The sequence below is a fragment of the Diabrotica virgifera genome, chromosome 6 (assembly GCF_917563875.1).
Source record: "Diabrotica virgifera virgifera chromosome 6, PGI_DIABVI_V3a".
Lineage (NCBI taxonomy): Eukaryota > Metazoa > Arthropoda > Insecta > Coleoptera > Chrysomelidae > Diabrotica > Diabrotica virgifera.
This window is the reverse complement of record NC_065448.1, coordinates 65,730,121-65,749,204: the sequence shown is the minus strand read 5'-3', so window position 1 is coordinate 65,749,204 and position 19,084 is coordinate 65,730,121. Positions and strand designations below refer to the sequence as shown.

The 19,084-nt window shown below is 31.0% G+C and overlaps 1 protein-coding gene across 3 annotated transcripts in view; it reads right to left on the bottom strand.

Moving 5' to 3' along the window:
• The window catches only part of LOC114329157 (hemicentin-2), an 869,111-nt gene that overhangs the window by 513,943 nt on the left and 336,084 nt on the right, over positions 1 to 19,084 (bottom strand). For all 3 annotated transcript variants that reach the window (XM_050654496.1, XM_050654495.1, XM_050654497.1), the window contains exon 7: positions 7,410 to 7,554. In XM_050654496.1, the coding sequence (XP_050510453.1) occupies positions 7,410 to 7,554 (145 nt within the window). The remainder of the gene's footprint in view (positions 1 to 7,409; positions 7,555 to 19,084) is intronic.

The following is a 19,084-nucleotide window of genomic DNA, read 5'->3' as shown; positions in this document are numbered from 1 at the left end:
AAAAAAGCACGAAACAGATCAGAATGGAGAAGAATCCTGGAACAGGCCAAGACCCAGAAAGGTTTGTCGAGCCAGTGATGATGATGGACTATCAATATTATCGTATCAATAAAAAGCCCTAATAAAGTTACAGAGTTTTGTCCAACTAGATTATTCAAATCGTATACGGTGAGCTGCAAAAGTAAAGTCAAGACTCTTATAATAATCTCTAATATTTGACAAGAGATGGAACTTGAAAAAGAAGCATAACATGATAAACATATCAGCAAATTATGTACTGAATATTCTTTTATTATCAACTAATAAAAATCCACAAGGCAAAAGTTTTCCTGTAGTTGGCTGTATACCATGTAATACAAAAAACAGTAAAATTCATTATAAAAGGTATATTTAAAATCCCTAAAAAGTGCTACATCACGATCACATAACTAGTTTTCGATTGGTTTACCAATCATCATTATTGTTATGTGAAATGTACGTGCTAACCACCAAGATATAATTTTATAAAAATATGTGGGTCAAAGCCCTGTACAAGTAATCCGTCAAGGAAACATGGGTTGAAAATGCTAACTTAAGCATGCAATTTTTAGCACTCCATACGAGCGTTAAAAATGCTACTTTAAGGCACTAGTGCTTTAAAAATTTTAAGGCACTGCAGTTCGTATTGACCGTATAGGCAATTTTGATGTAATGTCAAAAAAATATAAAAATGGAATGTCAGTTCAAGTAAAAGTTTTTGTAGATATTGTCCTGTAATTACGTTTGTAGAAAAAATATTGTATGATATGAGTGTTAAAAAGTACATTTTTAAGGCACTCATGTGAATTACAGAACTCGCTTCGCTCATTCTCTAAACTTTCACATACGTGCCTTAAACGTGTAATTTTAACACTTATATCATAAATAACTGTTACTACTATGCCAGGTAACATCTGAGCTGCGGTTTGACTTGTTCGCATGGTGAAAGCATGGCAGCAAGTGTTGCCATACTAGTAATGTATCGCTGTGCATGTAATCCTTGACGGATTACTTTTACAGGGCTTTGACCTACATATTTTTATAAAATTATATCTTGGCGGTTAGCATGTAAATTTTACGTAAGCACTGATGATGATTGGTAAACCAATCGAAAACCGAAAACTAGTTATGTGATCGTGATGTAGCCCTTTTTAGGTATTTTAAATATATACCTTTTATAAATAATTTTATAGTTTTTTTATTAACTGATAAATAGTAACTTTTTTAGTATACTTTCTCATCAAAATAATAAATAATGTGTTTTAACACTTGCTTTTAAGCAGCGGTATAATCATTTCACACTTCCGATACAGTAATAAATCCATCAGAATGTTTAATACACCGTTTTAAATTTGTGTTTGTTCCACATTAACTCGTTCATTTTTATTCGGTCTTTATTGATGCTAGCAGCTCATAAACATAAGAAGCTTAATTTGAAACATAATTATATACAAAGGAATTATGTTTGTTTTGTTAACGGTTCACTCGTTCACACGCTATATCATCATCAGTAACACATTAGAGAAGAACAAATCGACAACGTGTTGGTGAGTTGTTTATTTTTGCAATGTATGTGGCGGTTTATGTGAGCATTAAATATTTTGGCGTACCAAAAACGTGAAAAATTAAACACATTTTATATCATCCGAGAAAACCAATCAATCCTAAATCATGATATTAATATCAATTTATTACTATAGCAAATATTTTAACAATGTGTGTACAAAGTACCTAATGTAATAGATTATTGAAGTAAATATAGGTATTTGAAGTAAAATAAATTTAAGAAAATAATATTTGCATAATTTCTCCACATCAAAATAAAGTTTGTGAAAATAGACATATCGTTAACGTAGAGTGAAATCCACGTACTACGTCGATCAATAAGTACCATTTAGTAAGCTAAATTGTTTTGAAGAAACTATACTTTTTTTTATCAAAATAATCTAATCTCATAAATAAAAAATCAAATTTATTTGATTTGTACAAAGTTTGACCTGCCAATTTTACCTTTGATTTTAAAAGCAGATTAAAGAAATCACATTATTTGCATCTGATCGAGAACATAATATATTTAGTCCAAATAATATACACGACAATAAAGTCCCAAGGAATATTATCAACTTAACTGACAAAATTGATGCTTGTAAACTAAAAATAGACCATCTAGATAAAATATTACAAGCAAAAATAAAGGATATTTAGCATATTTCGCCTTCGGTTAAAGCAATCAAACCCGTAGACACCCTGTCGAGTTTTCCAATAAATCATATGGGCATACCTGTCCAAAAGAATAGGAATTTGCCGAATTTCAGAATTTTGGTTTTAAATAATTTTTTATATTTTAACGAGCAAGTTTTTAATTACATTAATATATTAATAATTACAACAAGACATTAATAATAAAAATATTTTATATCTTTATAATGAGAATAACAGAAGTTATTTTAAAATAAACGATATTTCTCCTAAGTAGTCCTATAGTCTATGGTAGTCCTATTGGTGACTCAGATTTTGAAAAATAGTTGAAATTTAACAACATCAGTGCCTGGAAAATTTTAATATCTGTACATTAACAAACATTTATAACCATATATACGAGACTGGAATGATGCCACAGATATGGTTGGAGTCTACATTTATTCCACTCCCAAAAAAACCTAATACATCATCATGTAAAGACTTTAGACTAATTAGTCTCATGAGCCACTCTCTCAAGCTACTTCTTAAGATAATTCTTAATAGAATCAAGCAGAAATGTGAAGAGACAATGGGAAACAAACAATTCGGTTTCGGAGAAGGATTGGGAACAAGGGAAGCTTTGTTCTCAATGTTAACATTACTTCAACGATCATGAGAAGTACAGAAACCAATTTACGTCTGCTTTATAGATTTTGAGAAGGCGTTTGATAGAGTTCAACATGATAGGTTGTTTGAATATCTAGAAATGATTGGAATAGATGATAAAGATCTGAGACTTTTACAACATCTATATTGGAATCAAGAATCTTCTATTCTGGTAGACGGCAAAGAAACAGACAAAATTTGCATTCAAAGAGGTGCCAGACAGGGTTGTGTGTTATCCCCAACTTTGTTTAACGTATACTAAGAAATAATTTTTAATGAAGCCTTGGAAGGACAATGTGGAGTTCTAATCGGGGGAGAAACTATTAACAACATCAGATATGCAGACGACACCGCGATCATGGCTGAAAATATCGAAGATCTTCAATTCCTTATTGATCGAGTCACTAGAGAATGCTCCAACGGACTTAACATAAATGCAACAAAGACAAAGTTACTTGTGGTTAGTAAACAAGACGTCGGCCCTATGCAACTAATTGTCAGTGATGAATCAATAACAAAAGTTAACCATTTTAAATACCTAGGATGTTGGATAAACGAGACACTAAATCCGGATGAAGAACTTAAAACTCGTATAGAAATTGCAAGAGGAGCATTTATGAAACTTAGATCTATTCTGAGCAACTCTCAGCTGAATTTACAACTAAGAATCAAGTTCCTAAAATGTTATGTGTATCCTGTATTACTATATGGATGTGAAACCTGGATCATGAAGCTTAACATGATGAACAAATTAGAAGCCTTTGAGATGTGGTCGTATCGTAGAATGCTCAGAATATCTTGGGTTCAACGCATTTCAAACAGAGAAGTCTTAAACAGAGTAGGTCAAGGCGAAGGTGACTTAATGAAGATCATAAAAAAGAGAAAACTTGAATATCTCGGGAATATAATGAGAGGTAGCAGATACAGGATGCTGCAGTTAATACTCAATGGAAAGATCGACGGAAAAAGAGGAATTGGTCGAAAGAAATATTCATGGCTCCGAAACCTTCGTCAATGGACTGGCTTATCAGCAGATCAATTGTTACATGCCGCACAAGATCGAGAACGATATCGGCAAATTGTTATGGAAGCTACCCACGCCTAAAAATTTGGGCACGGTACTTAAAGAAGAAGAACACAACTTTTCCTTTTTGATAAACAAAAACATTCTCACTGTTATAATTTTCCAACGAAATTTGCTCAAGCTTTATCTTAATGTTGTTCTGAAGCTATTTTCTTGTGGCATTTTTATAATCAAGTATATTCAAATGGGAAATAAGCCACAATTTTACCTAAAAATGATTTTATTAACGTTTCGACGCCCAAGTCGGGTGTCGTTGTCAAAATACAAAATAATACTGTATTATTTTGTATTTTGACAACGACACCCGACTTGGGCGTCGAAACGTTAATAAAATCATTTTTAGGTAAAATTGTGGCTTATTTCCCATTTGAATAAGCTTTATTTTAACTGATAAAATTTTAAATACACCAAAATCGGTATTAAAGACAGGACCGTATGTTATTCATTCTTGAAGTCAATGAAGCCAATAAAAGTCTAACATTTAAGTTGGATAACTAGGTTATTCGCAAATTTCATTTTAATGTAAAACCATTTTATAATACGATTACCTAAACGAAGTTGAAGTGTAACACGGCAAGTAGTAGATATGAGCTGTCATTATACATATTATAAAGGGACTTTAATCAATATTGGGAATTTAAGGGAATTTAATCAATTCGATTACCTTGTGGTACACTTCATCTACGGCCTTCTCATAACAACAAAAATAGAATGAGTTATTGTCGGTTGGTTTCTTTGTTTCATGTGGCCCTATCTGCCCTGTGCGGAGCACGTCCAGAGAGGCTCTACACTGCAAACCAAAACTTCAAAGCTGCAAAAGAAGCCCTTCTTGGACACCCCAGCTTCGTTCTTCAGGAGAGAGGTGTTATGGCGAGCACGCCACTGTGTGCGTATGCGTTTTTATTCCAATATCTAGACTAAAGCGGAGATGAGAAACACCCACGCTGATAATTTCGAGGTATCAATGATATGTGCCCCGACTATGAAAGGTTTTAAGAAATTTTGTATTCATTAGTTTAGAATTCAGTATCGTTTTGTACCCTAAGCCTGTAACAACTCAATAAACTTGTGCATTTCCTTCAATAGTTTCGTTACCTAATTCTCCAACGATCATACATAATTTTATACAGAATAAAAGTAGCATACATAAAAGTAAAAGTAATGGGGTTTTAAACAGGTTTCTATTCTGTTGATAACAACCGCGTTTTTGCAATTGAAAATATAGTAACATTTGATAAACAAATTAAATATCTCATAAAGTATTTAATATTTTTTAACCAATTTTTTTTTTGCTTAATACTGGTAACATAGCGCAACTTCTCCTATTACATAGAATAATTTATAATGCTTGTTTAAAACGCAAAAAATATTTTTTTACAAATTTGGTTTCTATATTTTATATATAATTATTTAAATAAGTAGGGGGTAAAATTTAATTTAGTAAGTCTGAGGTGAAACATTTGTCCTTTATGATTTGGATACTTTCTTGAAAATATGTTTTTTCTATAGATGCTATACAAAGTGCAACTTCCAAATTATTTAATTTTGAAGTTTGAACTCTTGACAAAAACGCATCCATAAAAAAGTACAGTGTAGAACACGTGAGAAAACGACATATTTCTCCCTCGCTTGATTTGCGCAACAAACTTCTGCGCTCGTGAGAAATATGTCTTTTTTATCTCTTGTTTTACAATATACTATTGTACTCACCTAAACTTTGATGTAAAATTTGTTCCAACCTGTACGAATATACATTTTGATTTACATGTAGTGTAATCTAATCTTACTAGACTAATATTTAAATAACCGATTGCTTGTAAAATCTACTACATAATAGTAGTCCTGTCGCCAGGGGGGTACAACGGCCTCCTGTATTCAGATGGACTTACCCAAGTTTTTTTTATGTATTTTGACCTGTAGAACACGAATTTTTTGGGTAACAGTTGATCCGGATGTCGATAAGATTGTTATAAACCAAGAAGGTGAGGAATCACATAACAGCGATTTCTCGCAAAACAAAACATTTTTTTTGTACTTTTTGGTCCATTTTAACCAAAAAATGTTCCTACAAATTTTTTCGTAGGATGCATAGTTTTCGAGATAAACGCGGTTGAACTTTCAAAAAATCGAAAAATTGGAATTTTTGAACCCGAAAAACTTTTGATTAAAAAATAAAATAACAATTCTGCTTACCGCATTTGAAAGTTCAAGTCAAATTATATCGGTTTTAATTATTTGTATTGACAAAAATGTATTATTTTATTGTTAAAACAAAGCTATAAACACCTAGTGCTTGAGTGATGTTTCAATGATTTCTCATTTAAAATCGAACGTGTACGTAGAGGAGGTAAAAGTGCAAGCGGGGCTATTTCTAAGTAGCATGCATTAAAACGCATGTATTAGGCACGGGAAACAGTATGTGTTTATAGCTTTTTTTAACAATCAAAAAATAAATTTTTAGCAATGCAAATATTCAAAACAGATATGATTTGACTTAAGCTTTTAAAGGCGGTAAGCAGAATTGCTATTTTATTTTTTATTCAAACGTTATTCGGGTTCAAAAATTGCAATTTTTCCATTTTTTGAAAGTTCAACCGCGTTTATCTCGAAAACTATGCATCCTACGAAAAAACTTGTAGGAACATTTTTTGGTTAGAATGACCCAAAAAATACAAAAAAATGTTTTGTTTTGCGAGAAATCGCTGTTATGTAATTCCTCAACTTCTTTGTTTATAACAATCTTATCGACATCCGGATCAACTATTACCCAAAAAATTCGTGTTCTACGGGTCAAAATACATAAAAAAACTTGGGTAAGTCGATCTGAATTAAGAAGGCCGTTGTACCCCCCCTGGCGACAGGACTATAGTGCCTCCACTCTATATTTTCCCATGCGTGAAATTATTCACAAATTACTTTTTATACTAGGTTCCCTTTTTACTCACCGAAACTAGTATCACAAAACTAAACCGCTTCTCCATAGAAACAATACAATAAGTTAAATAAGAATAAACTTTATGGCATGTCTTTGATACAATGTTTACTATGAATTTTGACGTTTATCATTTTCAATGGCAGTGACATTAGCGCATTTGTTCTATATATTGGAATTTATAACTTAGGTTGGATTTATTTTGTAAAGTTAAATTGTGTTAAAAACATATTATATAATAACATACTTAGTAAAATATACATATACAATATATCTTTATAAAATACGTCCACCGATAATAGCCACCGTACGTTTCAGTTAATGTTTGGATTTAACTTGCTTGAAAATGAATCATGACCTTTAGGCAAAGATAAAAATGGAACAACTATACCCGTATTCTCCTCATAATTTCCTTCTCTGACCAAAACTTTTTTTGATATGGCAAGAAACTAAAATATTTATATAAGATCCCATCCCGTTTGGACTATACCGTATAAGAAATTGGAAGTGTAGAACCAAAGAACTCACAAGCAACATGTATTTGTCTCCGATCCTCGGCATATCCCCCGGGAAATCTAGGATTGTCTGCTCGACACACCAGATCCTTGCCGTCGTCTTCTACTGCCACATTAAGCGACAAAATGCTTCCTGTGAAACTTTCGGTCTCTTCCTCCTTCAAGAAATAATATCGCAATTAGTAGTTTGATCGGAACATTTTAAGGAAATCGTTATAATAGTTTAAAATTAAAAAAAAATATATATGAAAAAAATATTTCTAAGAAACGCGTTTCTTTAGTTATGAGTGAATAAAATTAAACAGAATATTATAAAAAAATCAACTAAAAAGCAAAAAATAAAAACAAATTGAAAAAATCTAACACATTCGTCAAAGAAAAGCGTGGCGCGTCTTCATCGAATAAACGGTTTTCGCACCACGTTTTTCTTTAACGAAAGTGTCAGATTTTTTCAATTTTTTTTATTTTTTGCTTTTTAGTTGATTTTTTTATAAATTAGTCCTGTCGCCAGGGGGGTACAACGGCCTCCTGTGTTCAGATGGACTAACCCAAGTTTTTTTTTTATATATTTTGACCTGTAGAACACGAATTTTTTGGGTAACAGTTGATCCGGATGTCGATAAGATTGTTATAAACCAAGAAGTTGAGGAATCACATAACAGCGATTTCTCGCAAAACAAAACATTTTTTTGTATTTTTTGGTCCATTTTAACCAAAAAATGTTCCTACAAATTTTTTCGTAGGATGCATAGTTTTCGAGATAAACGCGGTTGAACTTTCAAAAAATCGAAAAATTGGAATATTTGAACCCGAAAAACTTTTGATTAAAAAATAAAATAGCAATTCTGCTTACCACATTTGAAAGTTCAAGTCAAATTATATCGGTTTTAATTATTTGTATTGCCAAAAATGTATTATTTTATTGTTAAAACAAAGCTATAAACACCTAGTGCTTGAGTGATGTTTCAATGATTTCTCATTTAAAATCGAACGAGTACGTAGAGGAGGTAAAAGTGCAAGCGGGGCTATTTCTAAGTAGCATGCATTAAAACGCATGTATTAGGCACGGGAAACAGTATGTGTTTATAGCTTTTTTAACAATCAAAAAATAAATTTTTAGCAATGCAAATATTTAAAACAGATATAATTTGACTTAAACTTTTAAAGGCGGTAAGCAGAATTGCTATTTTATTTTTTATTCAAACGTTATTCGGGTTCAAAAATTGCAATTTTTCCATTTTTTGAAAGTTCAACCGCGTTTATCTCGAAAACTATGCATCCTACGAAAAAACTTGTAGGAACATTTTTTGGTTAGAATAACCCAAAAAATACAAAAAAATGTTTTGTTTTGCGAGAAATCGCTGTTATGTAATTCCTCAACTTCTTTGTTTATAACAATCTTATCGACATCCGGATCAACTGTTACTCAAAAATTTCGTGTTCTACGGGTCAAAATACATAAAAAAAACTTGGGTAAGTCCATCTGAATTAAGAAGGCCGTTGTACCCCCCCTGGCGACAGGACTAAATATGTTTAATTTTAGTCACTCGTAACTAAAGAAAAGCGTTTCTTAAAAATATTTTTTTCATATTTTTTAACTTTTTATTTTTAGTCTTACATTTTTAAATATTAAAATATATCGCTATGTTTATTAAACTATGTACATCATATTTTATAAAAGCAAATGATGTACAAACATGAAAAGTAGTAGGAATGGGCAAAAAATTTTAAACTTTATTGTTTATTTATAAAGCATAACCTACACATTTAACGTAAAAAGTGAAATTCTGTATTGTTCATATAATTAGCTAAAATCTCTAAAAGTTTCAAGTTTCTTCGTTGTAAAAAATAAGAGAATTTAAGCTTTTTCCGTTAAAATCGTTTTTTTATTTAAACAACTAATAAACAAAAAATTGTTTTATTGAATATTCGGGTATTGTTCCCACGAATGCATATATGTCTGCAAATTTTTAGTCATTTGCATTTTAAGAAAAGGCAGTCAAATTAATGTATAGAGATTTGACCCAAACGATTGAACTAAAGAAAAGCGTTTAATTAATTAATACATTAAAACGGATTCTAATGTTAATTGTAGCACAAAACGTCTCTACCGGTAGTTTTTCTAAGACTACGATAAAAACACGAATTTTTTGATCGAGTTTTGGTTGAAGTTTTGTTTTGTATCGTATTGAAATTTGACACGAATAAACGCCGATTTATATACAGGGTGTCCCGAAAAGATTGGTCATAAATTATACCACACATTCTGGGGTAAAAATAGTTCGATTGAACCTAACTTACCTTAGTACAAATGTGCTCATAAAAAAGTTACAGCCCTTTGAAGTTACAAAATGAAAATCAATTTTTTTCAATATATCGAATAGGTACTTTTAGAGATTTTTTATTGAAAATGAACATGTACCATTCTTATGGTAGGAACATCTTAAAACAAAATTATAGTGAAATTTGTCCACCCCATAAAAAATTTATGGGGATTTTGTTCCCTTAAACCCCCCCCCCAAACTTTTGTGTACGTTCTAATTAATTCATTATTGTGGTACCATTAGTTAAACACAATGTTTTTAACACTTTTTTGCCTCCTAGTATTTTTTAGATAAGCCAGTTTTTACCGAGATGCGGCTTCTTTTTCAATATATTTACGTAAAATTTTTATGGGGGTTTTGTTCCTTTAAACCCGCCAAATGTTTGTGTACGTTCCAATTAAACTATTATCGTGGAACAATTAGTTAAACACAGTGTTTTTAAAAATTTTGCCTCTTAGTCTTTTTTTCATGTCACCGTTTAATTTATCGAGATGTAGCTTCTTTTTCAAAATATACCTAAAAATGTTATATTATAAATAAATAAATATTATAAATAAATTTTCAGATTATTAACAGGTCGCTATAATCGTACTTATAGCCCAGTCGAGATAGCATTTGACCTTGCATTAAAAGCTGCCCCAAATTTTATTTTTCTAATCTTTAGGGGGGGTCAATAGTAGTATAAAATTAAAATCTCGACTGAATTTGACCGTTGCGTTAGCCGCCACCTTGATTTTAAACGAGAACTGTTTTTGCTCAATATCTCCGCCATTTTCAACTTTTCGACAAAAAAGATAGAAACTGAAATTGTTGAAAATACGATTTTATATAATTTCGTTTCTTATAATTTTTTTTGTGCGGTCCATATTTTCCGAGTTATGAGAAAAACAATGACAGTTAAAGCATAATTATTGATTTATTGAAGTATCTCGTTTATTATTATTTTACAACAAATTTTGACCTATACCAAAATGAAGAGAATTAAATTTTGTAGAATTTTGCTCTCTTTCATTTTTTTGATAAAATCAATATTTAAGGTAGTACGTATGCGGTAAAGGCGCGAGCGTAAGACCCGATTGATTTTAAAGCAATTGTTTTTGTTCAATATCTTCCCCGTTTTCAACTTTTCGACAAAAAGTGTAAGGACTGAAATTGTCGCAATTACGATTTACTACAATTTTTCGAGAGAACCAGTCGCGGGTCTAAGAGGGGGGGAGGAACGGGAAAGCTCCCCCCAACGGGGTCCAAAATTTAAAAAAAAATTGTTGAAATATTAAAATATGTTAGCTGGCATGAAACTTAATTATCGACAGACAAATTCAACCAATAAAACCAGCTAGTTAATAAAATTAAGTGAACTTAATGCATATAAGTTATTATTTATGTCTTTTATGTACTTAGTTTGGTTGGTGTTTCATTGGAAGTTTAAAAAATTGTATAAAATATAATTCTTTTTATTTTTGTTTATGTAAAATTATGTCGTAAAATTAATAATAAATGAGACAATTGAATAATTATGCTTTCCCTCCGCTTCCAATATTTTCCTCCTTAACTCGGATAATATTAATCGCATAAAAAATTGTGGAAAAGAAATTGTAGGAAATTGCGTTTCCAACAATTTTAGTTCCTACCATTTTTGTCGAAAAGTTGAAAATGGCGGAGATAATAAGTAACAACGGTTCTCCTTTAAAATCAATATGGCGGCTAATGCAACCGCGGAATTCAGTCGAGATTTTAAATTTACACTACTATTGATCTCCCCTAAAGGATAGAATTATAAAATTTGGGACAGCTCCAAAAACAGATAAATTCAATAATTATGCTCCCCCCACCACTTTTTACTATTTTCCCACGTAAGTCGGAAAATATCAACCGCATGAAAAAAATTGTTAAATAGAAATTGTAGGAAATCATATTTGGAACAATTTAAGTTGAAAATGGCGTAGATATTGAACAAAAACAATTGCTACAAAATCAATCAGGTCTTACGCTCGCGCCATTATCGCATACATACTACCTTAAATATTAACTTAAGCAAAAAAATGAAATAAACTAAAATTGTGTAGAATTAAATTCTCTCTATTTTTGTATAGGAACACTTTTGTCGTAAAACTAACAATAAACGAAATAATTCAATAATTATGCTCTATTTATATATAACTGTCACTATTTTCCGCTATAACTCGGAAAATATCGATGGCACGAAAAACATTGTAAAAATAGAACTGATAGAAAACTACATTTTCAACAATTTTGGTTGTTATACTTTTTGTGTAAAAGTTGAAAATGGCGGGGATATTGAGCAAAAAATGTTCTCGTTTAAAATCAAGATGGCGGCTAACGCAATGGCGAAATTCAGTCGAGATTTTAAATTTACACTACTATTGACCCCCCTAAAGATTAAAAAAATAAAATTTGGGGCAGCTCCTAATGCAAGGTTAGGCCTGTTATTGGTCTAACTCGACTGGACTATTAACCATATACAAATATGTGGTGGATTCGACAAATATTCAAAATATCTCGATAAACACTAGCTTATCGAAAAAGTTCCCAGAGGCGAAAATGTTTTAAAAATATTGTGTTTAACCAATGGTGCCAAAATAATAATTTAATTGGTACGTACACCAAAGTTTGGGGGTGTTTAAAGGAACAAAACCCCCATAAAATTTGTATGGTGTGCACAAATTTCACTTTAATTTTTTTTTAAGATGTTGCTGCCATAAAAATGCCACATGTCCATTTTCAATAAAAAATTTTTGAAAGTTTCCGATATATGAAAAAAAATCGATTTTTATTTTGTAACTTCAATGGGCTGTAACTTTTTTTTGTGTGCACTAATGTATATAGGTAAGTGAGGTTCAATCAAACTATTTTTGACCCCAGAATCTGTGGTATAATTTATGACCAATCTTTTCTGGACACCCTGTATAAACAAAGATAAAATGAGCGTTCAAAATTTTAAACTTTATTGTTTATTTATGAAGAATAACGTAAACAAAAAGTAAAAAGTGAAATTGTATATAGTTCATATCATTAGCTACAATCCGTAAAAGTTTCAAGTTTCTTCATTGTAAAAAACAAAAGAATTTAAGCATTTTCCATTAAAATCTTTTTTTTTTATTTAAACAGTTAATAAACATAAAAAAATTTTATTGTATTTTTTCCGCGAATGCATATGTCTCCAAATTTTCACTAATTTTCACTGAAGACAAGTCAGTCAAATTAACTTCTAAAGATTTGATGCAAACTATTGAAGTAAAGAAAAGCGTTAAAAAATAGTTATTTATGAAAGAGCTGGTGAAGTATCCTTTTTGCGAACGCACGCGATTTTTAGAGCACGAGCGACAACGAAGCGAGTACTATAAATCGCATAAGTTCGCAAAAAGTACTTCACGCACAATTTCATACAATATTTTATCTACGATAAACAAATAAAAAAAGCTGTATCTCTTCGTCACTGTCAAAACTTTTGTTGTAATTCATTGCTCATATTGTCATCACCATGACAACGCGAAAGTTAAGGATTGTCACCATGACAACGCGAAGGTTAAAACAGTGCGAAAAAGTAAATCCCATTTAAAATGCATTGTTACTTCACGCACACTTTAAATCCTTCACGCACTGCTATCTATAATGACAGTTTTCACAAACTAAAAACTTATAAATAATATGACAGAATAGATAAAGTGTATTTTTGTAGTATTTTTATAAGTTTTTAGTTATTTTAAAATTACAAATTAATAGAAGATATTGGGTAAAAACAGCCTCTCAACAATTTGTGAACACTAATTATTCATAGATTTAAATTATTTATCCACTCTTCTTCTATTGTCTTTTAAAGATGCTACTTACTTGTAGCATAATTATATTTATTTTTGGAATTTTTTGGGTACAAAGAAACAAATAGATTAATTTAGATTTTAAAATTATTGAAGTATACATACAGGGTCTTCCATAACACTGTCTCGCATCAAAAAATGTTTGTTTTTTTTTTCATAAAACGCCCTGTATTTTATTTTAATTTTAAAATCCACTTCATTTCCTTTTTACAACAATACAAGTTTGGTTTGTGTTTTAAGAGGTATTTAAAAAGCTAACTGACTTCCTAAAATGCGACTTCTTTCTGCTATATATTTCGAAATATCATGTAGTTTGACTTGACAACCAGATCACTTAAATTACATCAAAATTTAAGAGTACTAAGGTATATCAAGCTATAATTCTCCCATAATAATGGATGGATGTGAGACGTGAACAAGTCTGAAGTAACAAAATTATTTGTCTTAGACGTCTCTACAAGGTCCAAAAATTCTCCACACAGTATCTGGACCTTGTAGAAACGAGATAACAGGAGAGTCGAGACGAAGACATAAACAGAAACTCCAAGCGCTCTATGGAAGCTAAAATACAGTCCGACACATCAAAGCAAATCGTATGGGATGGGCAGGACCCGGGTCTATTTTACCACTAGGCCCATGAGGCACCTGCCTCGGGGCCGTATTTTAATGGGACCCAGAAAGATCAATAAAAAATTTTTTATTGCAATAACAAAATAAATGTTCAAAATTTTTTCATTCCATTTATTTAAAATTGCGTTGGACCAGCTAATGAATTAAGCGGAGATCCAAACCAAAAAAGGATGACGTCAGTAGAAGCAAATGATTTTTCAGAGGAAATGAATACGTTAGATTTAGAGTCTATTTTTATGACTACGATTTGGAATAAAATTTGAGACCGAGTAAATGCAACCATAAAAAGTTACAGTACCTAGTGTGTGAACTTTACAATAGCTTAATCAAATTATCGGCTGCCCCAAGTAGAAACACTGTATATCCATTTTTTTCAAAATCACTTTTATTGCATTTTTGGCTTTAGGGTGTTGTTATCTACCAATTACCAAGGAAGAAAAAAATAAAAAAATAGTAGAACCACAATTTAACATTGTTATTAAACACATTATATTACATTCCATCTTCACTTCACCAATTTAAAACACATTATATCCATATCCCCAAGTATAAACACTGTAAATACGGGATGTACAGTGTTTTTATTTGGTTTTTGGGATTTACAGTGATTTACCGTGGGAATCGTATGTTTACATATATTACATTCGCCAAGACCATTGGTATTTCCAAGGCAATTTTTAGTTGTTTGTTAGTTGTTATTGATGCTTATTGTGATAAGTGCAGTAGAAATTTGTCGTGTATAAAATATTTAAGTTTATTGTATTATTTAAAATATATTTTTAAAATTAAACTGGGTGTTACCTATTAATTATCAAATATGAATAAAAATCGAATAATATTTTGACCTGCTGAATTCGAATTTATAACCTTCTTTTGCGCCGGAAGTGACGAGAATTTGTTATAAACAATTTAATTGTTTAAGTTATTATAATTCGTAAACTAACAAATATAAATAGTCTTTACAAAATGAATTTTGTTCTTAAAAAATCTACAAAATAATGTTTGTAAACCTTGACCAATAGCTAGAAACACATATGCTGCAAAAACATTGCAAAATTACAGAATAATTTAGTCGATTTTTCACTTGTAAGTCGGCTGAATTTTGAGTAAGATAACTTTATAATAGCCCAAATTAATAAAAAAAACTACAAGCTGTAAAACTAAACCTTAATACAAATATTATATATACAAAATTATAATAATAAACGAAAATTTTTTATTAAAAACTACATAATATAATTTGTTTATATAGAGAATTTAATATAATTTATATAAATACGTGCCTATACAGAAATAATAGAGGAACTTATTTCTTTGATGCCTGAAAACGGATAATCGTTTTGGCATACTTGGTCAGTCTCAGAGACAGTAGTGGACAAGATTTTCCATAACCCTGGATGACAGCAATTACATGATCCAGACACTGACCAATAAATTGTTGTAATTTGTTATTTATTTGTTAAAGGAACTTGAATAAAGTATCATTTGTGGTACTCAATATCTTTAAATAGTGGGAAATTTTATACTATATTTTCAGGTTTCACAAATAAAAACACTGTATGTGTTCAAAACCTAGTCAGGAAATAAAATTCAGACATAAAAATATTTACTGAAAAACAGAAGTATTTTTTACTAAATTAATGTGTGTTCACTTTTATTTCAAACAAAATAGAAATTTGAAAAGTTGAGTCCTTTACGTTTTCTACTCTGGTAAACATTTTTCGAATTGGCGCTTACAGTGTTTCTACTTGGGACAGCCGTTATGTATACAGAAAAGAAGACAAAAAGTTTCAGAAATTGAAAATAAAGCTAAAAAACCATAGTCGATACCTAAGCCTTCTATATACAGATGAGCTTTCCTGAGGAAGGAAAATAATTTTTACGTCCGAGAAAAAATTCTCGAAACGATTTTCTTAAAAGGACTTGAAAATTTTAAAATAAATATTTGTTTACCTATTTATGATACTTTAATTATGCAACTATCTATAAGAAAAAATGCTTTTAATTCTGGAAAAGATATTTTAAACATTTTTTTCACAGACAATAGTGAAACAGTAAATTTAAAAACTGTTACCGAATATTAGGTATGAGAATAATATCGATGTTGATGATTTAAGTGGCACATTTTAAAGAACTTTGCAGCACATCTAATATCTTACAAAATCCTCAAAGTATGATGATCTATTTTATTGAAAATAACATGATATCGACGCGTACAAATGAAGAAACGTTGCTTTTAAATTTTCCATTTGCAAAAATCGTTCTTTCCGATTATAGCGCCATCTATCCGTTATTCGAAAAAATGTCTCGAATAAAAGTTACTTATTTGTTTTGTAAGGAATCCAAATCTGACATATAAAAAATGGGGGTTCCTATTTCATATTTTAAAGTAACTCGTGTCGTGTTTTTTTAAAAATATTGAACACGCATTTTTCAGTTTTTCGATCTTAAGTTCATTTCGTCCATTCCGTTTCATTTCGTTTATAGGTATTTAGAGGCCCGAAAATTGTGTAGTGCCTCGAGCCTGATTTGAAGTGAAATAGGCTCTGGGCAGGACAAGTACTGAGATCCAATGATAAAAGAGTACTAAATATAACCTTCTGAGAACGGCCCATAGCATAAGATCACCTGATTGCCCAATGAAAATAGGGAAGGATGTAGTAACGAGTAATTTACGTAAAATGAGGTACAATAATGGGAGATTATTGTACAGGATTTCATTCATTTGAAATGGAACTGGGTAGGATATGTGGCACGAAAAACATCGAAAGCTGGACGCGAATTTTTGTACATTGGAGACCTCGCAAACACAGTCGTAGTAGAGGAAGACCACAAAAACGATGGCTGGAAGACATCAAAGCAAAATTGGGAAGAAACTGGCACCAAATAGCACAAAACAAAGAAGAGGGGAGAACTCATTTGGAGGTCTTTGTCCAGGAGTGGATGCAAACACGCTGAAGAAAAATAAGAAGATTGTACAGGATCAACAAGGGTGGAGAGGCATAGGAATCTCGGCCAAGACTCACTTAGAATTGTAGAGCTAAGAAAGAAGAAGAAAAAAAATAAGTACTTCGACTTATCCTGATTTATTTCTAGGACAAAATGTATTGGCTGATTCTCTGTGGTTTTTATGACTATTTCATATGTTGTCTTGTTTTTATTAGTATTGCAAAATCATCGTCAAAAGACAGACAAAATTTTCATTAGTGTAGATGAATACGATCGATATCTTTATATTTTTCATACCGTCTATTCCTTTTTACAGGAAATTAAACAAAGGGTAAACATTGTTATTACAAAAAATATCATTGATGTGACTTTAAAGTAAATTTAAATATTCAAATATAAAGAAGATAAACAGGCCAGGCCATTAGAGGGCGATTTTAAGTCTGCAAGATACTTGCATGGGCGTCCCAGAATTATTTTTAGGGGGTGCATCTGAGCGTCAGAACAATTCATCTGAATCACTACATACTATTAAAGAGTATAAAATATACAACTAAACATGCATAGCTATGTATATTCCTTCCAGACAGGGAGGTGCAATTGTTATTTTGACAGGGTATTTTTTAATATTAAAAATAAATATTCTAAAAAAGACAGGTTTGTTGGTGAAATTTTCCGACAATTAACAAATTACGCGTGCATGTGAATAAAAAGGGCTATAGGTAATTCTTCAACACCTAACGAAAATGGATTAATACTAACACACTTTGCCAAGGAATTAAAAAATATTAAATTTAAGCACAGTTTTGTAAAAATTTTAATTGAATATTGATCTGCAGATGAGATGGTGCCTTTTATTGGTAATGTATTAATAAATTTAAATTATGATTTATGTTATTCTTATGTTGTAAATAATGATGGTATAGAAATGTCGATCGACGATCACATGACCTGCGAAAATCACGAAGAAACCGACACAAAGATAGTTCATCACGTATGTAAGCTTAATACATGAGCAAAGACCAATGTTCTTATAAAACTTCTGATGCAGATGTTTTAATAATTATTCTTGGAAACATGGATCATCTCCAAAGTGAAGATCTGGAGATTTTTATGGAGTAAATTTACTGGAAATTCTAAAAGGTACATAAATATAACGAAGCTACATACGGAATTAGAGCCATCTTTATGCACGTGTTTGCCTGCTTTCCACGAATTAACTGGATGTGATTATAATTCGTCTTTTTTTGCAAAAGGGTAAGATAAGACCGTTTAAAATATAACAAAAAAATTAATTTATCAGAAATCATTAACGAATCTTGGAGTTGCCCACGTTACCGGTACGTGCGATGAAATGTTCGAAACTTTGGAAGAATTTGTGTGCGAAATTTATGGTACAAAAAATTTATTAAATATCAACACAGCACGATTTCAAACTTTCTGCCGAAATTATAAGTCTATATAAATTATATAAATTATAATTATTATAAGTCTAATAAGAAAAAATGAGCCTTTTAAGAAAATATTGAAAGTGTGATCCATCTACTTTGCCTCCGTGTAAAGCCGAATTGAGAAAACATTTGCTAAGAACTCAGTATATCACGAGAATTTGGCGAAACGCATATTTGCAAGTCCTCAGTTCTTTAACACCTAACGGAAATGGATAGATACTAAATATGGATAAATTAGATTTTAATTGGTTTGAGTGAGATTGGTTGCCTCAATCAGTTTATAATGCTATAGTTCATCAGCCAATCAAAGAAAATTTCAGATATATTGCTGAAGGTAAGCTTACATACATGTTTTTTTATAACTGAAATCTTATTTTTTTAGTTAACTCGATCTTCTGCTTCTTCATGTGCCTCATCCTTTCAAGACCATGGCGATCATCACGGCCCATTTGATTCTGTCTGCAGCAATTCTGAAGAGTTCTATTGTTGTTTTTACTT